At 32.4% G+C, this 24,051-nt stretch overlaps 2 protein-coding genes across 4 annotated transcripts in view; both read left to right on the top strand.

Annotated features, from left to right (window-relative positions):
* Positions 1–24,051, top strand: part of LOC129002831 (calcium/calmodulin-dependent protein kinase type IV-like) — a 74,925-nt gene that overhangs the window by 11,540 nt on the left and 39,334 nt on the right. For all 3 annotated transcript variants that reach the window (XM_054430911.1, XM_054430913.1, XM_054430912.1), the window contains exons 2-3: positions 9,575–9,663; positions 18,422–18,494. In XM_054430911.1, coding sequence (XP_054286886.1) covers positions 9,575–9,663; positions 18,422–18,494 — 162 coding nt within the window. The remainder of the gene's footprint in view (positions 1–9,574; positions 9,664–18,421; positions 18,495–24,051) is intronic.
* Positions 1,003–3,636, top strand: LOC129003597 (uncharacterized protein K02A2.6-like). Its single transcript, XM_054431895.1, has one exon. The coding sequence runs from the start codon at positions 1,003–1,005 to the stop codon at positions 3,634–3,636; it is 2,634 nt and encodes an 877-aa protein (XP_054287870.1).

Here is a 24,051-nt window from a genome sequence, read left to right as displayed (position 1 = left end):
GACACTGTCAAGGGTAGATTTGAGTCTTACTTAGGTTTCAAAATCAATATTGTATATGAGAGAGCTAAATTTCTAAAAAGACGTCAGTCTGAGGGGGAACCTGTTGATTCTTTTATAAATAGTTTACACAAACTGGCAGAGCGATGTAAACTTGGGGAATTAAAAGATGAACTAATTAGAGATTTGATAGTAATTGGGGTAAATGATGATAAACTTTCTCAAAATTTACAGTTGGATGAAAAATTAACTTTAAGTACAGCAATTTTGAAAGCAAGACAAGCAGAGAGTTTAAAACAACAACAAAAAGTAGTGAGGGAATCACCAGAAATTGAGTTTGTCAATAAGGGGATTAATCAATCCACTAAACATCGGTTTAGGGACAGTTCTTGCAATAAAAGTCAAGATCAAAGCTTTTCAAAGAAAGGTAAATGTAACAAATGTGGATTTGTTGGTCATCACAATAGCAATGATTGTCCTGCCAATCAGTCTACATGTTTCAGATGTGGAATAAAGGGACACTATGTGAGATGTTGTACCAAAGGATTTGAAGTGAGAGAAATTAATAAAAGTAATGAACCATTAGAAAAACCTAAAACCTATTTAGGGGAATTGACCATAGAAGAGGTTGGAGGACAAAATCCTTGTAAAGTAAAACTTAATGTCAAGGGGCATGATATTTATTTTAAGTTAGACACTGGAGCAGATGTTTCTATAATTGGATATGATCTTTACAAGGAAATAAAACTGGAAACGAGTGAAACAAGTAAAATATTATTTGGTCCGGGGAAAACTAGGTTGAAAGTGGTTGGTAAGATCGTTGCTACTTTGGTTTTTAGAAATAAATCTATTGTAGAAGATATTTACGTCATTGAGCAACAACCTACTCCACTTTTAAGTAGAAATGCAATGTTGAAATTAAACCTAATTCAGTTCAACATAGATTCGATTTTCTCTAACCAAATATTTTCTCAGTTTTCTGATGTTTTTGGTTCTATTGGTGAAATGAAAGGGGAAAACTACAGAATTGCACTAACACAAAATGCTCGTCCCTTTGCTGTGGCAGCCCCTCGTAGAGTGTCCGCTCCATTATTGAGCAAAGTCAAAGAAGAATTGGATCGACTGCATTCTGAGGGAATAATTGAGCCAGTGGTAGAACCAACAGACTGGTGTGCACCAATTGTTGTTGTACCGCGTAAGACAGGTGATAGAGTGAGGCTATGTGTTGATTATACCGAACTCAACAAAAGCATTCAGAGAGAAAGGTGGCAACTACCAACTGTAGAAGAAAGTCTAAGTAAATTAGAAGGCGGACAAATATTTTCATTACTAGACGCTACAAATGGATTTCTTCAAGTTCCCTTACATCATGAAAGTTACAAGCTTACGACTTTTATAACTCCTTTTGGGCGATTCTTTTTCAAGAGGTTACCATTCGGTATTAATTCTGGCCCAGAGGTTTACCAGAAGAGGATATACCAAGTTTTGGATGGACTGGATGGGGTAGTAAACCAAGCAGATGATATACTTGTGGTCGGTAGAACACAGGAAGAACATGACCATCGACTAGCAAATGTATTACAAAGATTGAGAGAACACAATGTTACACTTAATAAAGATAAATGTAACATTAATGTGAACAGAGTTAAATTTCTAGGACATTTGATTGAAAATGGATTGATAAAGCCTGATCCTGAGAAAGTGGAGGCCATTATGAAAATGCAAACCCCAAATAATGTTAACGAGCTTCGGCAATTTCTTGGCATGGTTAATTATTTGATGAAGTTTATTCCTAACTTGGCTGAAGTTACAGCTCCATTGCGAATTTTACTTAAGAAAGGTTATCAGTGGGTTTGGTCTGACGTTCAAAAGAGTGCTTGGGATAAAATTAAATCCCTAATTTCTTCAAATCCAGTTCTGGTGTCTTACAACAAAAATCGTAAAACCAGAGTTGCAGCTGATGCCTCGTCATTTGGCCTAGGAGGGGTGATTGAACAATTTGTGGATGGAAAGTGGAAACCAATCACCTATGCATCGAGATCTTTATCACCGACAGAGATGCGTTATGCTCAGATAGAAAAGGAGGCACTGGCACTGACTTGGGCATGTGAGAGATTTTCACAGTATGTTTTAGGAACCGAGTTTGAACTTATGACTGACCATAAACCTTTAGTTCAGGTGCTTGGAAGTAAACAAATTGCTAGTTTATCGGCAAGACTTCAGCGGTTAAGAATGAGAATGGGTTGTTTTAGATATAAAGTAACATATGTGAAAGGAAAGGAATTTTATGTACCAGATGTTTTGTCTAGGAACCCCATTAAGTCAAATGAAGAACATGAAGACATATTGGAACAAGATTTGTTTGTTCAGAGTATTTTAGATGCTATTCCTTGTTCTGACAAAAGGCTCAAGGAAATCAAAGAAGCTCAGGATACTGATGAGGAATGCGGAAGAATTAAATCCTGGATTGTGAATAACAATTGGAATAAAAATTCGGTGTATTGGAAGTACAGGACTGATCTAAACATCAGTAAAGGATTCCTCCTTTTAGGCACAAGACTGTTTATTCCAAAATCGTTGAGAAAGGAAATACTGAGTAAAATACATGAAGGTCACATGGGAATTGTCAAATGTCGAAGGCGAGTGTATGAATCGGTGTGGTGGCCTGGCTGCTCAACAGATATTGCTACACTTGTAACAAATTGTCCAGTTTGCTTGGAGCAAAGAAGTAACAAATCAGAACCATTACTGTTGACTGAACTACCAAAAAATCCCTGGGAGTCTTTAGGTATTGATCTTTTGAAATGTAATGCAAAATGGTATTTAGTTGTGCAAGATTACTATTCTAGATTTCTTGAACTGGTTTATGTGGATGCATTGACTACTGGAGCTGTGGTTGCTAGATTGAAAAATATATTTGCTCGACATGGAGTACCATATGTGGTAAGAGCTGATGGAGGTCCGCAATTTACTTCTCAGGATTTTAAAAATTTTGCTGAAGAATATGGTTTCCGTATAGTGACATCAAGCCCAAGGAATCCACAATCAAACGGAGAAGCAGAAAAAGCAGTTGACATAGCGAAGCGGATTCTAACGAAATGTAGTGATCCAAATCTTGGATTGTTAGAATATAGAAATACACCCTTAGAGTCTGGTCTTTCACCTGCAGAGTTACTTTATTCACGGAAGCTCCGATCAACATTACCATCAATAAATAACTTCAGACAGGTAACAAGGGAAAGATTGCAAAAGTTTAAAGAGAAGGATTTTTCAATCAAGGAAAGAAATAAGAGAAACTACGATGTAAGGAAAGGTGTAAGAGATCTCTCACAGCTTGATCAAAATGACAAAGTTTGGATTCCAGATTTAAAACGTTATGGACATGTTGAGAATAAATCAAATCATCCTCGGTCCTACCTGATAAATACACAGGCAGGGAAGATCAGAAGGAACAGGAGACATATAATAGCTGTGCATAGGCCTATTGAAAATGGTGGAAATAGATTTGAACACCAATACCAAGAAGACCAAGGAACTGAAACTGATGCTGGACATAATTACAATAGCAATGAAAATGACAGACCTAAAAGAAGTGTAAAACCACCTCTTAGATACAGTGATTCAGATTTTTACAAATAAACTAAAAAAATAAACGGTGTCAGCATTCTGACACATACTTTCTCCCATAAGTTTGTCAACAACCTTTATTATGTGTAAGCGGTGAGAGTAAATATACGAAAATGGAATTTGTACTATTTTGTTCAGAATTTAAAAAACCATAACATACCAAATTTTTATCAAAATCGTTCGGGCTATTTTTGAAAAATCCGATTTTTCCGTCATTTTATGGGGTTTTTATGGGAAAATAACATAATTTAAAATTACTTTTAAACCGTAATTTTTATAGAAATGGGATTTGCACCATTTTGTTTAGAACATAAAAGACCATAACATACTACATTTTTGTCAAAATCGTTCGGGCCGTTTTTGGGAAAAACCTATTTTCCGTTATTTTATGGGGATTTATGGGAAAATCCCCATTAAAAATCAAAAGTTCTAAAAAATTGAAAAAAACTATCAAAATTGTAAGGACCAGAACATACTATGTTGAATAAAAACCGGATTTTTTTTTAATCCTATTTTTCGTCATTTTATGGGGTTTTTATGGGAAAATAACATAATTTACCATAACTTTTGAACCGTAATTTTTAGAGAAATGGGATTTTCACCAGTTTGTTCAGAATTTAAAGGGCTACAACATACTAAATTTTTATCAAAATCGTTCGGGCCATTTTTGAGAAAATTCGATTTTTCCGGTTTTTTATGGGTTTTATGGGAAAATCCCCATTAAAAATCAAAATTTCAAAAAAATGAAAAAAACGCCTGGAGATACCATGAATTAGAATCTACATACCAAATTTCATCGAAATCGGACCACAGGTGTAGTCTCTAGCTCTGTACACATCCAGACACACAGACACACACACACACACACACACACACACAGACATCACTTCGAAAACCACTTTTTTGGGTCCAGGGGGACCCAAAATGAATATATCCACTCAAAACTCAAACTCGAAAATTTTGACGAAAACAATACTTTCTCCATATACTATGGTATAGGGGGAGAAAGTAAAAAGAGAAAAGAGAAGATGTGCTGTTTGGTATTTTTATAATTGCTATCATATGTTGCATATTTGATGTTTGTTTTTATTGTATTGTTGTTTTGAGCTTGAAGACTTACTTTTGGGATCTTGGCTAATAAAGTATCTATGTTTAACTGTGGTGTGAGTTTTACCTTTCACTTCACATTCCAATCCACGAAATACATGCACAGCTTTATGTGATCTATATGGCCAAGGCAAAACTACCCCATAAGTTAATGAATTATCAAGTAAGAACAGGATGATTACATACATGGGTCGATGTGGCAAGAGAAGGATTTAAAATTGCTGAGATCGAAGTAAGAATGTTACTGCTTTCTGGAGAATCAGATATTTTTATCAAAAAAAAAAGATGAAGATTTACATCTTTTAAGATAAATCCGGATACAATCTGAATGATTTTCCTGAAGCAAATGGAATTAGTGGTTAGTAATAAATATTGACTCTTTCCGTAACATGATAGACTAATTATATGAACTCATTCTCCCATATAGTTTTGAAAGTGGCTTTGGTATGAAACAAACTCATGAACAAACAATTAAAAGACTCCTAAAAAACCTTTTGGGCAACCTAAAGCCGATAAAAAGAAAGGTAGGAAATATTGTGTTAAACGAATTCATCAATCACGTTTTTTAGGGAACACAATCGTCATGGGCCTACTTATTATTGTATTGCTCATCCTCCCTTCATATAACTAAGATTTTAGTGACTCAATTTAAAATGCCAATACTGTACCACTGCCGTGATTTAAATTGTGTATACGCTGTTGTTTTTTGACTGGATGAGATTTTATTCCAACCTGAGTAACAGAAGAGTTCACTTTATATTTTTAACGATATTCTTTCTTTCTATGTTGACATAGCTGAAATTGATATTGTATAAAAATATATGGTACAAACTTTACTCAAGGATTAGTAGACTGTTTTCGTTCTCGTGCTATTTTCTATCTAGAATTTCTTGAGTGAATTTTATGGAAAATCCTAATTGTTTTTTTTTTGTTTGGTAAAACATCGGCCCAGTAACACTTCGGCCCAGTAACATTTCGGCCCAGAAACATTTTGGCCCAACTCTAATTTCATCGAAAAACAGTAACACTTCGTTCCATCCGCTTTTAGAGTTGATCTAATAAGCTAAATAAGTAACGTTTCGGCCCGTCGAAAAATTGGATGAAAGCAGTTCAGGTAGTCGGCCCATGACCTGTATACTTTGCAGCCTACAAGTAACCTGACCTATCCTAACCTTACATGACCTGACCTAACCTAAACACACCTAAACCTACCTAACCTAACACAGTTTTTGGCGAGTTAATTTTAATCTATTGTCTTTTGTTAGTTTTTAAGTTTTGTTAAATTACTATCCTCACAAGGTAAGACCTGTCAAATATTTTTTGGACGAAGTGTTACTAGTGGAGAGTTGTTCCACAGGCCACATCTGAGGATTTTGGGTCTCAATTTTCCTTGGGCCGATGTGCTACGAAACGGTTTTTCGTTAATGTAACAGTGGTTTAAAAATTTTTACTACCGGGTTTATTATTGAAGTCTCTTTAGGCTCTCTTTCAACTCCAGTTGGATCCCCCATCAGGTCACAAAGTGTCAATTTTCACTAAATTAATATATCAGTTATATTTCCTACAAGAAATTTGGAGCTAACACGAAACCAATTGTTTTATATTACAGAAAGTCAAGCCATTTTAGAGTGAAATTAAGAATACGTATACTCTATCGTTTCAAAAATTTAACTATAAAATCTGACAAATTACCAGACTAATAGCCTACTACAATCAAAATCGTGTCAATGTCATCAATAATCACAATACAACCTTAACATAGCAAAAATAAAGAGACAGGTTATGGTTCTTTGACTACAGGTGTATTAAGTCGTCAAGTTTTATCTCGTTTGGTTTCAATTAAGGAAATTGACTGGAAATAAAATTAGGATTAAGTCACAATTTGCATAATCCAATTCTGAAGCACAAGGTGGATGGGAGTAATCAGAGGAATTTGATACTCAAGCGCCAAAATTGCACCAATCAACATTAGACTGCCACAGAGAAGTACTCTAGATACTGATTGCTCCTCTTTGACTGGTTTAATACAGGTATTCTTAATTACAACACATGTCGTTGACTTTATTGATGTAATCTAACGTAATTCGAATCCTGTAACAAACATCTAGCCTAAATATATGAATAGAAAGTTAAACTGTTACAGTATAAAATGTTAAAATTTATTAAATAACAATATTAAATATCCCAACTAATACCATGAATACTAATATTATGAATTGCAATCAGTATTTTCAAGGTATTAATATAGCCTATTAAAAATTATTTAATCTATTTAATGGTTGTAATATATCTTATACCAACTTTTTTTAATTTTTGAGCATCATAAACGCTAAAACTTTGGGTTTATAATCAAACTGGTTTCAACAAAAAGACTTTTTTTAATCATCGTAGATATTTAAAAATACTTGACATTTCATTATGAGTTTTAATAAAAACAACACAATGTTTAAAACACCTCTGTATTGTATTCTTATTGTTAAAAAGGAGTTGAATTAAATTCGATTGCAGTCTACACCACGTTACACCTTTGTCAGGTACAAACCTTTATTCATCAATGAGTTCATTGTCTCCCAACAATACCAAACATCAAAATAACTCATTATCAGGAGTACATTTGATGCATTGTATACGAGATAAATTAATTAATCCTTTAGTTACATTATTGTGAATTGTAACAACATAATTACATTATTGACTAATTAACAATTCAACTTTATTCAGTATGTGAATAATGGTAGTAAATGAATAAATTGTCAACCGACGTTGTGATAATGGTTCTCGGGAAAATATTCCAAAGTTAACAGTTGCGCTGGTATCGGGGTCGTGCTTTCTGTTATCGCGTAACTACTAAACATTGCACGTTGATATAGTTTGAAGCAAAGTGTGTTACATTTACTCTCTGAATGGCCGTATTTTCTTCTAATTTTACACATTAATGAATTTAATTATCGACCAATCACTTATTTGTATTTGAATGTAAAATTAACTACAGTGTAATAACTATGTTTTTTACAAAAGCTTTTCAAGCTCTCACGAGCTAAGAATTACATTCAAATTCAAATATATTTATTTGTGATAATACAACATCTTGGCCTCGCCAAGTTTACAAAACTTGTCGGCGAGGTCCAATTGATTCACAAAAATTAACAAACAAAATTTAATTTTTTTTTTCTTTTTAACAAATATAAATATTTCTAGCGCTACTAATTCCATGGCGGTTTGTGGCAGGCACCTATCTATACATAATAATGGCAGCAGAAATGTAAAATTCTAAATATAGTTTGAAAAATTGCTTTTCATCTATCTGTTTTATAATCAATGCTTTATTCCGAAGTCTTTGTTCTCCTGGTTCATAGAACAGGGGTTTCTAAATATTGAAGAGGCAGTGTCTAACTGGAAAAAGCATATTTCGTTTGTATCTTGTTTCTTGAACGTTTGATGAATTAAATCATAACCTCTCACTAAGAAAAGTTATGCCCATGCAGGCATTTATTTACACAAAACGGAAAAAAAAACTAATATGTTTGAGAAGCTTTCTTAGATATTTTCTTCCCTAATAGATGTCTTTTGTACTGTGTTCCTGATGTGGTGGGTTTTGTGTGTGTTTGTAAAAATTGTATTTAACAGTGTTGTAATTGTGTGCCCTAGCAAACACAACACAACCTTTAACATAGTCTAAGTTGTGTTCAATGGAATCTGTCACCAAACGAAAACTGAGACATACAAAAATCTCTGGACAAAACATATCCAACTTTTACATCCAGAGAAGTTTTTAGAAACGTGAACAATTCTTTACTAGAATATATCCGTGTTTTGGTTTTCTCGCAACTTTCAAACTTTTCGAAGCCCTTGGTTAGTTGAACAGGTGTGGGATTATATCTGTTCAATACTTTTACTTTCTTCTGATGAAAATAGTGTCAAGTTATATAGATTTATTCTCAGCCTTCCATTATCAAGAGTCACCCATAAAACTGAGAATCAATTTTGTATTTTAATACATCTTTTCGGATTTATTTTCGATTTAAACCCTCCCAGTCCACTCCTTATCTCCTACAAGATTTTTTCTTATTGTTGACATATTTAAGTTAAATGTTGAACTGGATTATTATTTCGTTCTGCTACAACTCGGTAAAAATAATACACTGTGGTGTTTTCTGTTTATAAGAAAGCTGGATGGCATAGTAGTTATAGTGCTCGTCAAACCTTGGATATTAAACCCAGAGAAAGGTCATTATAGGCGTTTTGATGACTCAAAACGGGACCCTGTTGTAATTAATTGTGGGTTTATAACAAATTATCCTGCCTAAAAGGACATCTTATGTTCAGTCAAGCTACTTTAATAATTTAATACTTTTATTTGAAATGCCGACCATACGAATATAATATATTTTACGAGTTTAAGAAAATTATGAATGGAGATGAGTGTAGGATGAGTGGTGCGATTTTAGTCTTGTTACTGACTCCGACATGTCCTAGACAAGACTGTTAATTAATAGCCCAAACAGCCAATGGCAACTAAGTGACCTACAGTTTATAGTGGAATCCGAACCACTTCTACCTTGTAATTTTACGAATTGGTCTAATTGGATAGCTCTGCACCCAGTCGTAGTATTCCCTAGCGTGGACGTTAATCCACACCAGGAAGTATCACATCCATCATGCCTATAAATATCCACAATTCGTCCACAGATCATCCACTTTATCCTACACTTACCCTGCATCCAAAGTTCGTTGGTACTTTCTTGGTAAGTAATTGATAAGTGATTTCGGATATTTTACGATGAAATGAAACACGTTTTCCCAGTTCTGTCACACCCTGTTGATCGTGAACCTGATGTTTCAGATGGACGACTCTGTCAGCTGGTTGTCGCCTTCGGACTCCGGCCACACATCTCTTGAGGACTCCTACATTGTTGGTGTGCTAATCGGAAGGTAACATACAATACGGAGTTTACATAGGATGTAGTTGAATCAAACGTATGTTTCAACAATTGCTACCTCTAGATGTAACTATACAAATTAACCGTTGATTTTGTGAGGGAACTGATTGTGATTTATCTTAAATCAGTAAAAGTATCCACTTAGTTAACATAAACACTGAAAAATAGTCCATAGTCCGGTTATACAGGATATAGGTACTATAGCACCAATACACCAAAACAATTTGGAAATCTCTATCTCATACCTACCTAAAAAGAGCTCAGTACCTATTAACACTTACCATATTGGAAAATGTTTCCACTCTCTAAAAGATTATTTAACACTATTTTCCATTTGGAAATTCTCTCGGCCTTAAGTAATTGTGTTTTGCGTTGTTTTCTTGAACCTAATATAATAAAACAATAAAACTTTAAAAACTCATAATTTATTAGTATAATGGTCTTTCAATTTTATGTTTGGCAGTTTGATATGTGATTCATCCTTTAAATAGAATGAAAGTTTACTTTGTGCAACAGGATTAAATGTGCTCAGCTAAGTCAAAACAATGTGTCAACTTCAGCTTCACCCACAATGGCACAAAACTTAGTCAACTCCTCGCCTGAGAAATACTGTCACTATTGTGTAGTTTCTACCATTAAGATTATACAGTAATGCCAACCCAACGATAACCACACGACTCAACCATACTATTATGGTATTATGGCTATACCATAATACCATAACCATAACCCATAGCCATGCGACTCAACCATAATAGGTGGCAACCACACTCTCTCGAGCTCTCGAGTAATAAGATAACTGAGATACGTAAGAAAACTAAAATAACTGAGAAATGGGAATTAAAGGTTACGATATCTTGCCCCACCTTGTGTTAAAAGAATTCGAGACAAAAGCCTGAAAAACCATACTTAACGTAGGCTTACTGACATACTACATACTAGTATTTGCTCCGTTATTTATTGTTTATCCCAAACTGCGAATAACGCCATCTAGTGTTTTGTTAGCAAACACAACGGCGTAGAAAAGCAAAATATTTTTGCATCAACAGAATTATATGGGTACAGTTTGTAATAATTTAACCTACAACTATTTAATGCATCGGCCGGGTTTAATAGTTGTCCCAGTTAGTAACAGATATTTATTTTTTGTAAACTACAGTGTTTGCGAAAAAAATCACATAGATTATTATTACAAATTTAAACAACTTATATTAACAAACTAATACAGAAAAATGAAAACAATGCACGTAATGTAAACATCTATATCTCACGTCATATTTTCGTATACTCTAAGTAATTATTTAAACATGCATTTTAACAGTTGACAAATTTATCATACGGTAAACTAGAACAACGTAGGTAACTGAATATTCTGTGTCAGATGGGATTCCATAGAAAATGCTCCGATGTTTGAGGTAAAATCGCATATTACTTCCGTTTTATAACTCAGATGATTTATGGTTACGGTCCACGGAATTGACGCGTCAACTGTGCGATAAAACACGGAATATGTTTCCAATTTTATCAACCTTTGATCAACCGTTTCAACCTTTGATTTTTTAGATGAAATTGGATTTGTCCAACCGTGTTCTCAATGTCAAAATTTTGAATATTTTGGATGTTATCAACAGTAGCCTAAATGTTATTTCGTAACAACAATTTATCTCTGTACTTGTAAATAATATATTAATTCTGATTAAACAAGTAAGTACTTTTCCTACAGTTACCTGACAGAGCAGGCTTCCTTGCACTGATTATAGCACGCAAAGTAGCTAATTACAGCATTTGCTTATTTTTGTCGCATTAATTTTGCAACCAAACAACACTATAACAACACTATTGTGCATTTTATAAGGCACGTAATACGTGCACGCTAAATGAGTTGGCAACACTTAAAAGATACTACAGTACGATTACAATCAGCTGGTGCAAAGCTACACAGCCTTATGATTTTTGATACTACTAACATTATTTTTGTTCAAAGCTTGGATTTAACCTAACCTAAAACGTTTTGTTTAGTGTTTGAAAGACTAATTATTTGTATGCTTTATAGTAACTGTAGGAAATATATATTGTGTAACACGAGTGCAAAGTTCCACTTCGCGCACTAGTTATACAGATATAAATATGATTCACAAGTGTTTTATCTCAATAGTGTAGGTGTGATATACAACTATTAAGGTAGGTAATTATAAGTTTACTTTTTATTCTGTTCAAACAGGATCTTTTTATGCTAAGTGGTAGGTATCTGTATACGCAGATCAATATTATAATCTACCTATATCTTCTATACTATTATAAAGAAGAGGCGGTGTCTGTCTGTCTGTGTGTTTGTATGAGCTAAACTCAAAAGCTACTTAACCGACTGAGCTCAAATTTCACACAAATGAAGCTACAGCTCCGAGGACACATATAGAACTATTCCCGCTTCGATATTCATCTAGGGCTCTGCCCCGTGGGCTTTCAAAAATCTGAGATGAGAGATGTAAAAGTAATTATTGATTGATGGTATCCATAGTAACAAAGAACAAACCTACAATGTTTAAAAATGTAAAAAGCCCTGTCAAAATGAATTTTGGTTTCACAATTCCTCACATCTGGTTCAAACATATTAAATACTGCACGAATATTAGGACAGAAACGGTATGGACCATAAACATAAATAAACTAAATATAATACCCCTGCCACAGCAACCCTACAGACTAAGCGAATTGCCATTTTCCTGATAATAATTTCACTAAAATATGTTAGCACATTACACTATTGACAGGATTGGAACAATTGCGATGGATTTTCGTTTACAGTACAAACCATTAAACATGTTATTTGACTGTACCTTAAAATCTATGATTGGTTTTGTATCCTAGGTAGCCTAAGTGTTCACAGTCTGAGTTAACAAAAACGTACTATTGTCAATGTAAACAGTTCAATTTAGTTTCTAATCAAATGGTAGGAGTGAAACCATTTATAAGGAATTTTCAAAGAACCAATATTGGCTCTTTAGCATACTGACCCCGTTGCAAGGCACGGATATAGATGGTTGCAAATAAAAGCTTTTAATTTTGCTAAAGTGTAAAAGTATGTAAGTAGTATCAGTATGCGGATTATCACTGTGAAGGGAATCGCCAAATAAAAACACAATCTCTTAACGCTCGGATGCACTTTTTGGAGTAAGCTAATTTTGTTATGTGCCCGGGTTTCCTTCCTATCTGACAACCCTAGGGGCTTTACATTCAATTGGCCTACATTAGCAGTATTGCATGTTTTTCCCAGCCAAACTGAATCCAACGAGTTTCATCTAGTTTAATCTTCAAGTGTTCACGTTATAAATTCAATTATAAATAATGGATGCTCCCGGGTTCAAATTAAAAATTAATATTTCACAATAAGCGTGAAAGGTGTATGTTTATTCCTTAGCAAAACTTTTATGTAACCCTATTAATTGATGTTGGATACTTTTGAATTTCCCTTTAAAGTGTGCTGCAAATCAAATTTTTTTACTGTTATTGGTTCTCTTTAACTTAAAAAAGTTTAATTTTACGATAAGTTTCCCTCTTAGTTTTGCATGATTAGAAATTATGTGTAAAACAAAAAAGTATTTTACAGCACAATTTCAAAAGCTCAATTGGGCTTTGAAGCGGGATATGTTATCTATCATGGGTTACTTACTATCCTATAACCCAATGGATTTGAATTTTTTCGTTCCAGTTTTGGTTTTTTAAGTTTATTTTTAATGGTTTATTATTGACTTAAATGTACAGCGAGTGTTAATAAAAAATATAGCAGTCCAGCAAACACACCGACAAAATAATGATTATGTTCGACGTTATACCCAGCCCTAATTTATAACGTGGGCTACCAAATTTGTTAAGTTTTAACTTTTTCTGTTTTAATTAAATTGTTATTCTTCACTATAATTAAATGTTGTATTATCACTCTTTGTATTGCTTTTACGTTATTTTAATTAATGTTTACGTCTCGTAGATGTTTCTAAAATATTGTATTACCGAGCAATGCTATGTGGAACTAGCCAAACCCGAGCTACACAACGGGGAGAGAATGTGGAAGAGAATTATGTGGTCCGTTAAATGGTTAAATTTACTGCATGAAATAATTATACATCCAATATTGATTTTAGCTAAACAAAAACTCATCTTTTCCCTTTTCAACGTAGTGAAGCCAATTGTTTCCCTTCAATTTGTTTACTTTGTATCTATCTATACTATAATATGAGTAACGTTTGTGCACAATGATTTCAAAAACGGCTCCTATGATTTAATCAAATTTAATATCTTTAGGCTAAAAACAATATCCCTCCTAGGTTCTGTTCTGGAAAATTCGTTTTTCGTTAAAAACTTAAAATGAAATTTCAATATTTTTAACATTAGTCTTGTGGTTTGTCAAGTAGCTATGGCAGTTTTAAGGAAATGTAAATAAATTAACTGTAACATACGCTTGTAACAAATCATCTACAGTACAGAAGCAAATTACTAAATACAGTGCAAAAGAATATAACATTGCAACGAATACTATTTAGCATTGGCAATGCTCGGTCCCCCGGTACTGAAATCTAATGAATGTAAGTTCAAACAAATAATGTGCTTTTTAAACACAAGCATGATTGATAATACTGTACCTAAAAGAAATTGATGAAATAAAAAAAAGTTTAAAAATCAGCTGCCCCAAGTAAAAAAATTAGAGGGAACTTCCCCTCAAACCGCCTAAATTCTGTGATCGGAGTTAATGTACAATTAGATCAAATTTATTTCATTTAGTTTCAAATAAACAATTTAGATTTATTTAATAGTATGGAGTATCTCGGTAAACCTACATTTTGAGACAAGCCTCTATAACTACGAGTCTGTTCCTGTAGCCTTTATCAGATGTTTACAAAGCTTACTTGGCTCCGATTTCTAGTTATGTAACAGCATTTGACGCGATATCAGTTTGCAGGCTTCGGATTTAATTAATGTCCTACAGGGAGTCAGTCATGCATCAGTGGTCTTACAGTCAATAGCATGTAAGTTCAATTATCTGGGGGCCGAGCTTTGCTTGATGGAAAATCTATAGGGTGCTCTATGAGCAGTCTTTGGCCAATAGTATTTTTAAAAACGTACTTTAGTTGGCTAAACCGGTATATTTGATCAGATGCACACTGCAAAGTAGCGATTTTCAAACAATATAAACACAATGAAAAGGTTGAGTCGATAAAAAAATTATGAAAACTGTAGACTGTAGTAGCAATGTGTTCACTCGAATTAGTTTAAAAAAAAAAATTATTTCTTACCATGTTACTTAGTCCACTACTTTGCTAACTTCGAATCGAAGGACAATCCACAAAATATTGGTCAAGTCTATCTTGACTAGATCATAATCTACATAAAATGATCCGTATTAATTCTGACATACAATCTGTTGTAACCAAGCAAAGTTTGATTTTTTTGTTGAAGAACGAAGTAGAGGCCTACTAATTTATGAAGATAATTAACGAACACTACTGGTCTGTAAAACGGGTTATTTTTCTTGTCGAATTTTTAAGATGGTTATTGCTTTGTTTATCTCGTAACCTCAAAAATTCAGCTCAGTTAAATACATTGTACACTGTTGCAGTCAATAACAAAACTACTAGGCTATCCCATTCATCCTTCACTCATCTTCGCCAAGTAGCACCCCTGAGTGGCGAAGTCGCCATAGAGATCCAATTATACTAACCTCAATGTTGTAAGAACCTAAACACGTTTGTTGGATAGTTATTATTTTGTGTTACTTACAATGTTAAAAGATCATATCGTAAAAAAAATACCCAAACGGATATCGTTAAAACAGCTTAATACGATATACATGTATTAAATGCGGAACAAGAAACTTATAAAGTTAAGGAAATCACGAACGTCAATATGAAGCTGTTTATGCCATAATTGAACAAAGGTGAAGATATGATTTTTATAATAACTAGGTATAGACAAAATATTCACTATTGTATTTACAAGTCAATAAAACTGACGCCCATGAGGCCATTGACTATTGGATACTGAAGGAGTTACTAAAAAGAACGTAGGCCTAGTTGTGTTAGCAAGTCACAGCATGCGCCGGTGTCTAAAAATTTGTTCACCATATTTTTCGTTGCTGACAAAGTTGATGAACAGTTGCTATAGCTCACAATTAGTCATTCCATAACTTTGACTTTGTATAAAAGTTCATGGTATTTGACAGAAATCAGTAATTTAGATCACCACAATCTGTCGATTTTGATTTTAAGACCGGCGACAACTTAAACGTTAGGATGGAATGTCTACTTGTATCAATAGTCAAAATTTAAGTTCTTCAATTAAGTGTCAAAACAGGCCACTGCAAAAATATTTTATGAGTTAAGGTTTACAAATGTGTATTGTCTATGTTGGACACACAGTCAACATATCCGTCTTGAAACTGAAACAATAAAAGACCAATTCAAAATTTAATTTTTAAATAAAATGTTGACAACGCCAGTTTTGCTTGCATTATGTTGGAGATACTTGGCCGTTGTTAACATGGTGTGGTTTGCCACAGCCTGTCACTTGCCATATGTCACTTGTCACACATATGTTTAGCTTGCACTCCATGACACGGTATAATAAACCACAGGATAAATAAAGCCAACCAACCTTACAATGTCACATGGCGTTAGGTTCACATGATTTAATTTTGTTTCGTATTTGTTTACGGGAGTTGGCACTCCATTTCAAAATTAGAGTTGGCAACCAAGTTATCATCCCTGTAATTTTGTTTCCTACTATTTTAGCGTTTAAGTTAAGTTGGCATTCCATTCTTAGATAAAAGAGTTGGCAACCAAGTTATCATCTCTGTAATTTTATTTCCTACTATTTTCGCGTTTAAGTTAAGTTGGCATTCCATTCTTAGATAAAAGAGTTGGCAACCAAGTTATTATCCCTGTAATTTTGTTTCCTACTATTTTCGCGTTTAAGTTAAGTTGGCATTCCATTCTTAGATTAAAGAGTTGGTAACCAAGTTATCATCCAATTTTGGTTCCTACTTTTTTAGTGTTTAGGTTAAGTTGGCATTGCATTCTTAGATTAAAGAGTTGCTAACCAAGTTATCATATCTGTAATTTTTTCTTATTATTTTAGCGTTTAAGTTAAGTTGGAATTCCATTCTTAGATAAATGAGTTGGCAACCAAGTTATCATTTCTGTTATTTGTTCTTATTATTTTAGCGTTTAAGTTAAGTTGGCATTCCATTCATTAAAGATTTGGTAACCAAGTTATCATCAAATTTTGGTTCCTACTATTTTAGTGTTTAGGTTAAGTTGGCATTGCATTCTTAGATTAAAGAGTTGCTAACCAAGTTATCTTATCTGTATTTTTTTCGACTATTTTAGCGTTTAAGTTAAGTTGGAATTCCATTCTTAGATAAATGAGTTGGCAACCAAGTTATCATCTCTGTAATTTTTTCTTATTATTTTAGCGTTTAAGTTAAGTTGGCATTCCATTCTTAGACTAAAGTGAGCGGCTAAATTTCTTTGTAATTTCTCTCATACTATTTTACCAGCAAGATTGAATTGCGTTGTAAATCCATTCCTAAATAGTTGGCAAACGAGTACAGATTTTATTTATGCAAACGACTAGCACAACATCTTAGTCCAATTAACCAATTAACCAATTATATACCATCGATTTTTAACTCTGTTATACCAATAGAGGATTTCGAGTTTAAAATTTTTAAATGAAAAAAGTTTGTGAATCACAACAAAGGATTCAGCCTCTTGAAAGAGGTATTTGCAATTATCCCTGCAGATCAAAGGCCACTTTGCTTCATTGTAGAGTGTATGTCTGTCAATTCCTCTTTCCTGGCAAAAATGTACTTTTGCCGAACAAAACTGTTACTTTTGTTTGTTTTTATTTGTTCAATCTGCTTTTCGTTACAATGATTTTTATGTTAGTGATTGAATCATATAATACTGAATCTATTGTGTATTTTAGTGCTATTTGAAATTCAATTTTGAGTAATACTTTTTTTATGTACAAACATACTATAAAAATATGGGAATATTTGGATTTTTGACATGAAAACGATTGTTATTCTATAAAGTTTTACTAAATTCTTGCCATTTAAAGTTATCATTATTTAGTCATAATAATGATTTATGGAGGAGGCTATATTGTATTAATAAAAATTAATGGATTCAATTAACACCACCTAACTAATTAACGTCAATCAATGTGTTTTGTCAGATGAGCACATGTGGGGTGAGTAAAGTGTTCAGTTAAAGTGAATAAAGTAGTGACATTTTCGATTTCGGGTCTGAATTAACCCGACTCTACAACCAGGCAGTTCCAGTCTAGTAGGTCCATTGATTAAATCTTTGAACTAGAATTGTGTCATCCAGTTACAGTACATTCAAAACCTGAAATCGAATACATTTACTGCTATGGTTAAATGTTTGTACGACTCCCTCATTTAATTGTACTAGGCTATGTTAAATTTCAAATAGATGGCTCTTATAGTTTAAGTCTACTATAAATTCAATTTAAAATGTGTTTTCAAACTGGTTACATTTAGTAATACAAAACTGTTCACATTTACCAGACTTAAAACCAGGTGTATCAAAGAAGCTGTATGCATATTTTAAACTAGGTTAAAAATCTTTCACTTTGAAATGTTTTTTACATTAGCCTAATTTATAATAGTATGTCAGTACAAATTTTGTCAAACTAAATAAGTTGTTAAATTTTTGTGCATTTTGTTTTAGAGGATCTTACTCAATGGTACACAAATGTCTGCACAAGGGGAAAACCGAGAGAGCTTGCAAAGTTTACAAAAAGGTAAATATTTTAATTTATGGTACATATTGAGTAACGTTACATGATACCCTCTGTATCATGTTGACAAATGTAACACGTTTCAATGTTGTGATAATAAATAGCTATATATTTTTAATTAAAATATATATTTTTAAGTTGAATATAAAATACTAAGACTCAACGAGAATCAATTTAGCAACAATGACATTTTGAATTTATGATATATGTCGCAAATATTTGAAGCAGATCACCAAAAAATGTTGGTGGGTATTCATTTTGATTTATGTTCCATACTAGGGTATGATTGTATATTCTGTTGGTGTTGTCATATTACACTGCTCTAGCAAATTAATTATACAAATCACCTTTCTAATGGAGCATTAGAGCTTGTATTCAGAGACTACACATTAGCCTTAATAGCACATGTATACACTATATAAACTGCATTTAAGGATGCAAGAAAATTAGTGTCTATTTCAAAAAACAAAAATGTTTGAAAAAATAAACAAAAATTGTTTTGTACAAGACTATAATATGGTCATCGTGGTTTCTGTTTGAATACTATAGTTAGTAGGGACATTGCAGTTTTGGTTAGCACCGGCCACTGTATCTGGAGACTTTGGTCCAATTCCTGCCAATCAGCCTAAAAAGAAATAGCCCTTATAGCTTTATGAGAATGCTCAAACCCAGTGATTTTTAGTCCACCATTAACTGTGGGCATCATTGTAAGATAACATAAAAAAGCTAGCTAACATAACATATCATAGTAAAGCTTAGCTCATAAGGAGTTACAAAATTGCTCATTGATAGAATGTACTATATAGGGTAAAGTGGATGATTTCTTAAATGATGTTTTTGTATAATTTCTTGGCATTATATTTTGTTTTAGTTGCTATGTATTTTAATTGTTAATGACTATTTCCCCTTTTTCCCAACGTTATGTGAAAATAAATTATTGACTTTTAACTATTGACTATCTGCTTTTTTTTAAAATAGTACAAAATGTTCCACATAAAAAAACCGACATTTTAAAACCAATTAAATAGTCAGTATCTGATTTCACCGATATGTTTGTTTAGCTTTAACATTATTTAATTATTATTATTAAATCTTTATTTTAGGGGTTTTCCCGTGGACCAGTCTTTGGCAACTTTTAGTCTGTCACACCCATCCCAACACTACAAAATAAAACCATGTTACCATGTAACCATGTTAACGTTATCATATGTTTGTATTTGACAAATTTTGAGATTTGATCTGGTGAAGCTCTGGTTTTAGTGAATTTCATATTATTTTAAAAAACATTCAACATATTTTTAAGTTTTTCCTTGGGGGAGGTATTGTGGGAAAAATTTAATTTTATACTTGTAGGACCAAGTTTGTCTGAAATCAATAGTGTTGGGGGGGGGGGGGGGGTCTTATGAGATTCACACTGTACATGAAAATGTCTTACCTTTAACGTTAACATTGTATATTACAAATAAAAAAAAACTAGTATCGGTTTTCAAATCGTTAAAAAGGGCTGGGAGTTTCGATAAAACGGAATATGGACTGAGAACAAGAGATGATTTATTTGTTAAGCGAGACACCCATTTGCGTCAAGTTTCAACAGTCATTCTCTTTCACACTCCATTTACATTTTCCCTCAGCCCGTCAATTTGTGATTTTTCATTAAACCTTCAAATTTACTACTGTCCTTACTAGATTCTTTTAAATTGTTAATAAAATACCAGTAAGTTATACTGTATGTTAACAACTATTTGAAAACTAAATATTATTTTTATAAAGAAACAAAGTAGTAAAGTTTTAAAAACCATAGATACACTGTATTTAGAGAATAAGTGGTTACTTATTATGTTTTCAATTATATTTTGTAATTTTTTAAATAATTTTATATCAATTTTATAATTTATTCCAATTTTATAATTTATTCCAATTTTATAATTTATTCCAATTTTATTATTTATTCCATGATTCCTTGTATGCATGCTATTAATTGACAATATATTGCTTGGACTATAATCGCTTTTATTTTTTCTCTTACTTTTTTATTTTTCAATTTGTTTTACCAAATTCAAACCTGACAAAGCTGAACACCACTCAAGATAAGATTAGTGAAAATGGAAAATATTATTTGGATAGTCTCATAATCCTTATTTGATGGGTCTCTAATCTCCATATGGTTATGCTTGCTTTTGCTAATAAATGTTATTTTAATCAATTTATAGTAAATTTCACTGGGTGAACTTTAATCATTACTATAGGTTAGTATTGTTAGCTAGTATCACAGAGAAGTAATAATATTACTTCTCTGTGCTAGAACTAAACTAATCCAATCTAGTACCTATAAAGGACAAGCAATCATTTCTAAATAGTCTATTGTGTTAGGGGCCTATTGGGTTGAAATAGTTTTAACTTTGGTGAAATAACAAACTAATAAATAGCAATCGTCAAAACTAAACTACATATACCGCTAGAAACATACTTAAAAATTATCTTCAGTTGATCTCTAACAATGCTGAATATATAAGCGAGTAGGTACTGTATGTTCAATGTGTATGTTTATATTTATAACAATGGCTCTTATCAATGACTGTACAGTATATTTTTATTTTGTGAGATACAGTAACTCAAAAATACTTTGTTACCAATTATCTTGTGATAAATTATTCCAGAAATTATATGTGGTAGATCCCTAAGTTCGCTGAATGTTCGGAGAGTTTAGTTTCTACATCTAGAGCTGAGCAGATGACAGAAAGTTGCCCCAAGCTTAGCCTTGTAATTGACTTTAGAGTGCCATCAGAAGTTATAACTTCATCTTGACACCAGTATCTCAGTTAGTTCCTCCTACAGATCAGATATCCCAACTGCCAAATGACAACTTTTAATTAATGTGTAATTTCTTTTCTCAGAGAAAAATTAAAGTGTCAAACATTAGTCTCAGAACTACTTTTGTTGTTACCATTGTTGGTAATGTTTTATTGAATTCCATTCTTGTCTTTACCTACCACAAATTAGAAAATAAAATGTCTTATACTGTAAACCAGTTAAGAAGGTTGGTTAGATCATTAAATATTTTGAATGTCACTTGTTTTTTAGACTTTTAACTACCAGTTACACTCACTCTTAACTCAGCATTTTGGACATTTTCTTATTTTTGTTCAGTTTTGTTATGTTGAATTGAATGAGATAAGTTCATCAGATACTTCCAGCAAGTAGGTATAAGTTAACAATAGTACGCTAGAATAGAAAGCCAAATGAGTATGGTAGCCATTGAATATTAAGTTTACTTATATGGATAGAAATGTTAATACTGGTACTTTGTTTTCCACAGATTCATGAAAATTTATATAGATAGATTTTGTTAACGAAACCATAGAAAAAACTATGGTCTTGACAGTTACCAAAGTTATTTATGCTATCAGATTAACAAATTTCATACAATTAATTAATGTCAACATTATCTATTTTACATCTTGGTCTGAAATATTTTCAGACATACATTTCAATAATATTATATGGGACAGAAAATACCTAAGAACACTTACACTATAGTATTAAAGCGGAATAAATTTTGTTTTAAAAACTTTATTTGAAAAAGAATCAATCTAAATCATTTGATAAGTCTGCCTTGCAAGTTATCTGACAGAGAGAAATTGAGATTGAGTTGGTTTCAACTTCCAGATCACACCAATCCAAACATTCAGAATATTTACTTTAACATTAGACATGAAAAGCAATTAATATAGTAATTTATTAATAAGCTCATACAAAAGTCCAACGTAAATAATGCATCGTAAATTCAATAAAAATCAAACCTGTTTATTTTAATGGTTTTGGTGGTTTATCATGCTAATTGATTGATTTAAAAGTATATGTATATATTTAAACTAAACTAAAAATAACGATTTATTTGAAAACTATTGTTTTAGTAAGAATAATTATAACCTCAGAGTTTATCATAAAGTGTATTTATTTACTAACAGTAATTTTTTACGAATATTGCAAAGAAAAAGCCAACAAGATGGCATTACACAGTATTTCATGAAACGAAGCCATAAAAACCTTCAAAATGATAATGATAAGAACGAGTAATAAGTTATATTCAATAAATTAAAACAGGTATACTATTTTACTTAATACAATAAATATCATTCAACACTATGTTTAAAAACAGTGATAACTAAAAAAGACAACAATATTGGAAAGAATGAAAATAGTTTACTAGAAATTTATATTTCTCATATGCTAAATCGAGGATCAAAAATAAAAATTACTTCTAATATGAAAGGTCATTGAGCAAATCAGGTTTCATTGGTAAACTTATATTTTATAAATTACAATCAATACTTTAAAATTTTTGTAGTTTTTCCTCTCTAAAACAAAAAAAATTCTAACAAAAATAAATATTTTAAAATAACAAAGGAAGGAGGCTATGATAATACCCGAGGAAGCTAGTTAACCATTGTTGGATTCAATGTAAACTGTATTGTTATGTTAAGGCCGTGTTGTTGTTATGGCCATGTTGTTGGTTGTATGAAGTGTTTCCATTTCCGAGGAGTATCAGGAGCTTGTTATCCTTGCCTCTCCTGATGCTCGATATCATTATGACAATCTATAGGATCAGCACATCTGCTCTTGCTACACTTCCACCAACTACTTTGAGCTGTCCAATAACTTTTTCGTCTCAAAATGAAAAAAGAGTGTTCAGTTCAAAATTTTTACAATCCTACCTACCTGAAATTTATTATTTATATTGGTTTATATGTCACAATTCTGTTTATAAAAATATAATTTATACTTTCTTTATTCATTATGTATATATGTATAACTCTTATTATTGTGAAGTAAGATTAGGGCCTCTGAAAGTAATTTCAATATACCAGGTGTCCCATAATAGTCCCCCTGGTTAATTTTTAAACGTGTTAATATATTCAAACGAGCTTTGATACACTACGAGGGTAATGTTAAGTACTTTTGGGGGGTATTTGAAATTGGGTTGCTGAAGGGAACTTAACATTTTAAATAGGAACCCTATCAAGTAGCACATCATTTTAAAGGCCATTGGTTTAAAAGAATATTGGTGAAAATCAGATGACTCTATCTCAACCCATTACAGAATGGCGGCCGTTTTTATTTTTCGTCAGCCTGAGAGAGTCCATGTAAAAAAATACACCAATATCCCCTAGTACTGTTTTTTATGTGTTATACCAGGGAAACTAAACTCATTATTATTGTTACAAGACAGTAAACACTACATTTTGATCAGTATGACAATTTTGTCTGGGACACCAAAATGGGGTAATTATTTTGGGGTCCCAACATTTTAAAATATAAAGCCTCATGAAGTGACATCTCATTTTGAGGGTCTTCAGTTGTTCAGTTAAAAAGAATATCGGCAAAAACATGTTAAATAAATTTAAATAATTTTAAAAATAATAAGCTAAGGGGTTGCTATGTTTAAACATTTTAATTTACCCCCAGTAACCTCTAATAATTGGGGTGGGGGGGTGAATTCCAAAATACTCCCAAAAAGTACTTTAAATTACCTTAGTAACGTGTATCGAAGCTCGTTTGA

This window comes from Macrosteles quadrilineatus, unplaced genomic scaffold (assembly GCF_028750875.1).
Source record: "Macrosteles quadrilineatus isolate MER2022 unplaced genomic scaffold, UCM_ALF_1.0 Scaffold_9__3_contigs__length_116548681, whole genome shotgun sequence".
NCBI lineage: Eukaryota > Metazoa > Arthropoda > Insecta > Hemiptera > Cicadellidae > Macrosteles > Macrosteles quadrilineatus.
The sequence above is the reverse complement of the archived record's forward strand: the minus strand, read 5'-3'. Positions and strand labels throughout refer to the sequence as shown.

Coding starts and splice junctions, on each gene's coding strand:
- LOC129003597 (XM_054431895.1), top strand. CDS start 1,003: ATGAAAGGGGAAAACTACAGAATTGCACTAACACAAAATGCTCGTCCC.